Source organism: Setaria italica, chromosome III (genome assembly GCF_000263155.2).
Source record: "Setaria italica strain Yugu1 chromosome III, Setaria_italica_v2.0, whole genome shotgun sequence".
In the NCBI taxonomy this organism is placed as follows: Eukaryota; Viridiplantae; Streptophyta; class Magnoliopsida; order Poales; family Poaceae; genus Setaria; species Setaria italica.
In genome coordinates, this window is record NC_028452.1 from 11,040,540 (window position 1) to 11,048,303 (window position 7,764).

Genomic DNA, 7,764 nt, shown 5'->3' on the forward strand with positions numbered 1-7,764 from the left:
CAGAAATAGCCTTATGAGCCAAGTTTAGCTTAAATTTTTTATGTTGACGTCCTCATGTACAAGATGCTATAAGTACATAATTTTTTTAGAGTGAATTACACCCACCATACATGCATTAACGTAACTCGAGGCAATGTTCATTTGCGATGCATATTAGCTCGAGTTAGACCCTGTTTCCCTCCTGAATTATATGAACTAGATAGCAAGGTAATGGAGTAAAAGAACATCCTAGACCACTGATGCCCTTTACACCCGAGATAAAAGAGCGGGGGAAGAATTATAGCTCGGTTACGAACTAACTGTTGGTTCCAATTTAGACAGAATAGACAGATTATGCGTAAGTCGGCAAGTGTGACAATCGTATAACATGTAGTGGTTAATCCTCGAAACAAATATCTGTCGTGCCGGGTCGTCACATGAAATGCTCCATCTAGGTTTCATCCTTGCAACTGATGCAGTAAGCACAACTCTAACAAATCAAACTGATGCATAAACTATAGCCATGCACATGCACGCCTTCATGTCAAAATTTACATCAGCAATCAGGTTACTCTGAAACCTAATCTGGATCATGATTACTGACATCATCTATCCTATATACATCTCCGCTCTAAAGCCTGATGCTCCTAGGCTCTGAATCCAATTATACAACATACAGCAAAATGCCTCGAGTCCTGGCTACAATGCAGCTCTTCCTTGGCCTTTTGGTAGCTTCTTTGTTCCAGCTGTTGAGGAAAAACGAAAAGCCGGTTAGTAAAAGCTTATAACTTACAAAAACTAGCTTGGGCGATTAATGGCATCACAATCGACACTTACAATCATCCACATCCTTTAGTTGGTAATAGTGTGGTGCTATCTCTACCAGCCATTCAGGCTTCAGTTCCGTCACCTGCAGTGCCAGTGTTAAAACAATGATTCGAAGAAATTCTCCTTCAGGAAATCAGACTCTTAACAGAACATACCTGGCGCATAAACTCTTTTGTCGTGAGAACTAATTCGTGGTATACTACCCACCGTGGACGTATCTGCAAATAAGCATGTAACACAGGAGATCAAAACTAAAACTTGAAGAACACAAGGCAGTACTAAAGAATGTTCTGAACAGATGAAAAAGTGAACCAATCAACAATCAAAAGAACTTACCTCCGCTAGTCCTGAACTAGGATGGATATGTACAGTCTGAGGATTCTTGACAGTCTTATATGTACCATCCCTCTGCAACCGTGCAGAATGATGGAAAAAACCTACATCAAACAAGTAACAGGTATTATGATAAAATTCTCAGCACACAAAGCAATTGCATCACTGTTGCAGTGTTGCCTAGCACTGAAGAACACGACAAAGGCCCAGACCTGATGTTATAGCCTTTTTAATAGCATCCAAGTCACTGGCATTTGAGCAAATCTCAATCTCAACTCTTTCCATAAGCCCTTCTAGTTGATCCCGAATATCTCTCGCTCTCTTCATGCTGCGCACCTGAATTATTCAAGGATAGTTTTACCATATAAATTTGCAGAATTGATGATCAACAGATAACAGATAATTTTGAACTATTATACAAAGATGAATTCTGTGACAAGGCCGATAGCTAAAAAGAATAACTGTCTGCAGTGGATGCTGTGACCACTAACCAAGATGAACTTATATAAAAATAAATAAATATAAGATCTTCACGATACGATAATATGCAACTCCTGATTGATTCTACTCTTATTCTGAGCACCATTTATTGAATTGACGTTGGCTTTTGGGTATATATAAAGATTTCCGAATATATGACATACAGGACCATTAAATATTTATTTTTTATGGTAATTCATGTTCATGGCCCAGTATACATACTGGGAACAGGGGTATTTATACAAAAATTGTATTACAAGACAACCTGGAGAAATGTGCACTCATAAGCAGAGCATGTAAAAAGCAGAAAACTATTAGTCAGGGAAATGAAAACCATTTAAACTAAGGTCACCCGATTTTTTGGGTACAGCAAGTAAATGCACGAGCCACATGCTCTATTTTTTTCAAGGGACCAACTTTCAAATGAATAATGCACTAACAGCAGGTTTTTCCCAAGGGGCAAACATTCAAATTTGGATTTTGATATTTCTTTCTATTTCATTTCATCTATACTTTATTTACATGTGAATGTCTAGCTCATCACCACCGCTTTTCATTTCTTATATACAAGTCACCATATAGGAATAAGAAAATTAAATATTAAAAAAGAGGACATTTACTGGCAGATCAGATATGGAGACCTTTTTTTTTCAGGCCAAGAATTCAACTGAGAGTAATAAAGAGAAAGCAGACAAAAACCTGTATATAGTTTTCATAACACCATTGAGTTGAATAGTCTGTCTCTTTCCACGAGCTATAAACCTGGAAGAAAATAAGAAATTAGCACCGAGTGCTTAAAATCCATATATAAAGGTAATATATCATATATGCTTATAAAGTAAATAGATAGTGAACCATACATTTAGTAGTGCTATATGATCCCCAACATTGCCAGTGTGGAAGTTCAACCTTGCATTATCTGCATGAACTTGTTTGTCTTTCGGACGATAGAATATAGAATTACCAATTGACAACATGGAGGCGATAGAGATGACCTCATCAGAACACTTATATTTCTCTGAAGCTACTATCATCTTTGACAGCATAGGATCCAACGGAAATTCTGCCATTCTTCTTCCAGTTTTTGTCAACTCTCCACGACTGTTTAGTGCACTGAGAGCAAAAAGTTGTTCCAGGGCCTTTAATAGGGCTTCTGATGGAGGTGGATCCATAAAGTCAAAGTTAACCAAGTCATGAATACCAAGACTCTTCAGAGTAAGCACGACATTAGCAAGGTTGGTTCGTTGGATCTCCGGAACAGTATTATCTTCAAGGTCATGCATGTAATTATAACTTGTGTATAGGCGGAAGCATTTTCCGGGTCCAGTCCGTCCAGATCTTCCTGCCCTCTGATTTGCTGACGCTTTAGAGATAGGATTAATAAGCAGAGATTCCATTCCTGTGCGGGGATTGTATGATTTGATCTTACAAAAGCCTGGATCAATAACATACTTTATACCATCAATGGTTAATGAAGTCTCTGCTATATTAGTGGCCAGAACCACCTTTCGAGCACCCTCAGGGGTTGGCTCAAATATCTTAGCTTGAAGCTCAGTAGGGAGATTTGCATAAATAGGACATATAATCAATTCTGAAATTTTGGTGCCTAAGCCCCTTGTTCTGTGTTTAAGGATTTCATCTACTGTTTCAATTTCCTCCTGCCCTGTAAGGAATACCAGGATATCTCCCGGGGGCTGTGTCACGTGTATCTGTAAAACAGTGACAATTGCTGCATCAATGTAATCAGCTTCAGGAGCTTTTGTGTAATGAATTTCAACTGGGTATCGCCTCCCAGGTATCTTGAAAATAGGAGCTGAATCGAAGTAGTCACTAAATTTTTCTGCATCAAGGGTGGCACTTGAAATGAGCAGCTTCAGGTCTGGCCGAAAACGAGAAATATCCTGAAGGCAGTAAAAGCATATTATGTACATGAGGCGTTCAATTGTATCTAAGTTATTTGATAAATAGTCATACATCAAGCTAGCTAACCTTCACCAAACCAAATAAGATATCAGTGGAGAGTGTACGCTCATGAGCCTCATCAACCATGACAACACTGCATAAATAAACAGAGATTAGAAAGGTTTGTTGAAGTTTGGGGGAACAAATACAGTTGCTTTCATAAACATCTACCTATAACTAGCCAAATCTGGTTCACCAAGAAACTCCCTTAGAAGCATTCCATCAGTCATGTACTTAATAATTGTTTTCTCTGAAGTGCAATCCTCAAACCTTATAGAGTAACCAACCTGTACAGTAGTTAGTTATCACAAATTTCAGATGATATGATTGAAAACATTACTGTTTTGAATGATGTGGCATTAGAATTATGGGGGAAAATCAAACCTCATGTCCCAGTTTAACACCCATTTCTTGAGACACCCTTGCTGAAACACTCATGGCAGCCACTCGACGAGGTTGAGTACATGCAACCTGCACAAAAGTAAGTGCCTTGAGACTTGAGTACATGACTGCTAGAAGCCATAAATTTAGGTGAACATCATGGCCTAAACCTACTTGCATATTCATAGAACTGGAACTTAGAAAGTTACTAGGAAAAAGGCCACACAGATCCTCTTTTATATCTGTGGATTAGACCACAAAAACCACGGTTCTAAAGGCGTTAAGCGAAGTGTGGTGACCTACCCCACCCCCCCCCCCCTTCCTTTCGCCTTTCATAAGGTGGACGCCTTTCAACGGATTTTAGAGGAATACAAGAAAATAGAGTATACATGGGCCATAACTACGACATACAGTGTGAGCCCACCAGCCTTCTTAGGCCCAGTTATGCCAACATCGCATAAAACATCTTATACCCTCGCCCCTCATGCACCCTAGCCTTCAGAATCCCTTCCCCTCAACGCCGCCACTTCAGTTCCTCGTCAATAACCACGTGCAGGCGACTAAGCTCGGCATCCACAAGCACCTCCGTTGGCCTCGAATCATCCAAGCCCTGCCCCCCAGAATCCACAAATGGAGCACCACAGCTGCTCCCTTCAAGTTTGTGCACTTCTGTTCTGCGGGGGCCTAGATCAGCACCAGAGTCAGCGCTGGTGAGGATGGAGAAGGCAGAGGGAGGATGAAGAGGATGGAGAAGGGGCATGGAGCCGCCACCTGCTGGTTCCTTGTGCGCGTCCTGCCCCTGCTCTGCCGGAAAGGTTGCCCTAACCCTCTTTTGGCTAAGGCGTCGGCAACGCCTTGCCCTCCCTGAGTGCCTGGACGCCTTGGCGACGCCTTACGAACCATGACTAAAACTATTCCTAAAATCATGTATGTACATGCTACAACACTTTAAGGGAATTCGCTGGAGCTTACGGATGAAACACAGAATAGTGGAGCTTACGGATGTCATACCTTTCCTTTCGCAGTATACCCAGCCTCATGAAGGTATTGAGGTATTTGTGTTGTTTTACCAGACCCAGTTTCACCCACTATCACGATAACCTACAAAGAGAACCAGGTTGTCAGAACATCAACTCAAGTCGTACTATAGCTATACAAATGTATATAGTGGACCAAATTGACCCTAGATACAATAAGTTACAGACAGTCCTGATTGTACCAATCCTAATCATATGTAACTGTATATGTCCTTTAATTTTAAAGTATCATCTCTGACCCATTGACATATACTCCCTCTGTCCTTAAATATATGACGTTTAGGACAAGCTAGTCAGTTCATTTTTGAACTATCTTGTCCTAAACGTCATATTTTAAGGCAGAGGTAGTATTATTTTTAAATGCAAAACACATTACATTGGACTATATTTAAATGATTTCAGTGTGAGATTAATTAATTTACATTTTCCTGAAATAAATGCAAACAAAGAAAATGCATATTCTGATAGAATCAGAGAAGATATTTTAGATTATATGATTCCATCTAAAGATGCCGCATGCCTCCTGTAATCGATCTTAATAATGGTCATCAAGAATGTCATTACAAAAGGTTAAAAGCAACACAAACCTGATACTCTTCTACAGCCTTGAGCAGCTCATCTCTAAATTTGTAGATTGGAAGAGTCTTTCGCTCATCCTAATTCAGAAAAGGAACATTGTTAATAAAGAGAATAAAGATAAAAATCTGCAGGGTTGTGTGTAGTTACTATGAAAAGCACAATTGTGTACCTGTTCTATACTTTTATCACGGAAAAAAAAACAGGATTTGCATTTCATCTTTCATAAAGTCTGGCCAGTGACCACACTCACCTGGAGCTCCCTTTTCAAAATATCTTTTGCATCAATGTCCTCTTGATCTGAATTGTATTCAGGCTAGAATAGGAAATTTCAGTAAGAAGACAATACCTCAAAGACGCCACGTTAAACAAAGAAATGAACAGCATTTAACTGATTACCTGGGTTCCTTCTATGACCGATGATTTAACAAAATCAATGCTATCTTCAAATACATACCTAAGAAGTTATGGAAGTAATGAGAAGAAAGCAATTGTTAGACAAGGGCACAGTCATGGTCATGCGATAGTAGTTCAGTTCAAAAACAAAATGTAGAAAGGACAAGGTTACAAAATTTTGTTTTAAGAAAAATTTGACCCACAAGGATTTCTAGGTAAGTAACAAACAGCACTCTATCTAAGTAGCAGTAGTCCCTGAACATAACTACCCAATTCGCGTGACCTTATGGCAATAAGACCCCCTTCAGTAACCTCTAATCTTAACTCTCTGAAATGCATATCATCACCAGATGGCTTCAGAATGTGACCCAAAAGTGATTATCAAAACACTTCCACTCAGAAGAGACCCCCATCAACCAAAAAAAATGAGACAGCCCTTTAAGAGGCTAGATTTTACATGCAATGGAGATGGTAACAAGATAGATGGTTTTTCTTTAGGGGCACAGGCACACAGCTAGTAACTTAGCTGATGAAGACAAAGAATCAAAAAGAGTAACTTACTGATAGTCATCAGAAGACCGCTTCCTATCTTTGGATCCAAATTGCAGTTTGGACTTTCCTGGAACAAGTACATAGTTTTGCTCCATGTCAGTCTCTTGCCGCATAAAATAACAAAGACCATAGGCAATGGTTAAAGAGACCATGCTGAAAGATGGGGAAGTTTCTTTTAGATATATGGCATTACCTATTTGGTGTTCCTCCCACGCTTCTTGCTCAGCAAAAGGATTCATTTTATCCTTGGCCTCAGGATCTCTGCTTGTCCATGAAATTACATCAGGATGCATGAAAAAACTGGGAAGTTGCATGCAATCTTGTACATAAGACATCACAATGTAAAAGTAAACTTACTTGTACCGCTGTATGGCCACAGAGAATCTCTTTTCTTGATTAACATTTTCACCCATGTCATAAGCTTCAGGCATTTTGTACTGAAATTTATGTGTATAAAGTCATTAGTACTTAAGACATTTTTAGGAGGCAATGCTCAAACAGTACTACAGTAAAACTATCTAGCAGATATGAAAATCTAAGAAAGTCGACGCAGATTCTAACAGTGTCTGCAAGGCATGGATGAAGGCAAATAAGAAGCAAACTTTCAATGGAAAAAATTCATAAGGTTAACTCCCAATTGTTATTGTAGGAATATTACATTGGGGATAACACAATTACTGATGCCAAGAAAAGATTGTACTGGATAGGTTACTATACAACAAATGGTTAATACTCAAGAACTCAAGTATTTTCACTAATAATAAGGCGATCATCACTGACAAACAATCAAAATAAAAGTAGCTTCGGACAGAAAATAACCAAGATGGATTTGTTCTTAATGGCACAGCCAGTAGAGCCACAGAATTTGGAATGCTTGAATGCGCATAAAATAGTCAAATGTGATCATATGTTCAAACAAACATTTTATGATATGAGTGAATCAATCCAGGAAGAAGAATATACCTCACCAACATCATCAGCACTCTCAACATGCTCCTTGACAAGATCATATAGCCTTTTCTTGTATCTACACAAATAAACCAGTTAATGTCATGGTTTACTTGTGCATGCACAGTATAAATTGTTGGGAATCACTCCCTCCCTTTCTAGGTGTCTATCACAGACACTCTAGTTTTCCTCTATGGTGGACCCACACACAAGCACAAGTAGTTTTTTTGGTGATGCTGGCCACACACACACACACACTCACACGCCCGTGCTCGGCACCTCATTGAGACAG

At 39.3% G+C, this 7,764-nt stretch overlaps 1 protein-coding gene across 1 annotated transcript in view; it reads right to left on the reverse strand.

Annotated features, from left to right (window-relative positions):
- Positions 1–334: 334 nt before the first annotated feature.
- Positions 335–7,764, reverse strand: part of LOC101762541 (pre-mRNA-splicing factor ATP-dependent RNA helicase DEAH1) — a 14,632-nt gene continuing 7,202 nt past the window's right edge. Inside the window, exons 11-28 of the mRNA XM_004961220.3 lie at positions 7,488–7,551; positions 6,882–6,961; positions 6,718–6,785; positions 6,534–6,591; positions 5,976–6,033; positions 5,830–5,892; positions 5,588–5,656; positions 4,975–5,064; positions 3,967–4,053; positions 3,754–3,869; positions 3,610–3,676; positions 2,481–3,521; positions 2,320–2,382; positions 1,353–1,476; positions 1,144–1,244; positions 963–1,025; positions 817–889; positions 335–725 (exon numbers count right to left, since the gene is read on the reverse strand). Of these exons, the coding sequence (XP_004961277.1) occupies positions 679–725; positions 817–889; positions 963–1,025; positions 1,144–1,244; positions 1,353–1,476; positions 2,320–2,382; positions 2,481–3,521; positions 3,610–3,676; positions 3,754–3,869; positions 3,967–4,053; positions 4,975–5,064; positions 5,588–5,656; positions 5,830–5,892; positions 5,976–6,033; positions 6,534–6,591; positions 6,718–6,785; positions 6,882–6,961; positions 7,488–7,551 (2,332 nt within the window). The 3' untranslated portion in view covers positions 335–678. The remainder of the gene's footprint in view (positions 726–816; positions 890–962; positions 1,026–1,143; positions 1,245–1,352; positions 1,477–2,319; positions 2,383–2,480; positions 3,522–3,609; positions 3,677–3,753; positions 3,870–3,966; positions 4,054–4,974; positions 5,065–5,587; positions 5,657–5,829; positions 5,893–5,975; positions 6,034–6,533; positions 6,592–6,717; positions 6,786–6,881; positions 6,962–7,487; positions 7,552–7,764) is intronic.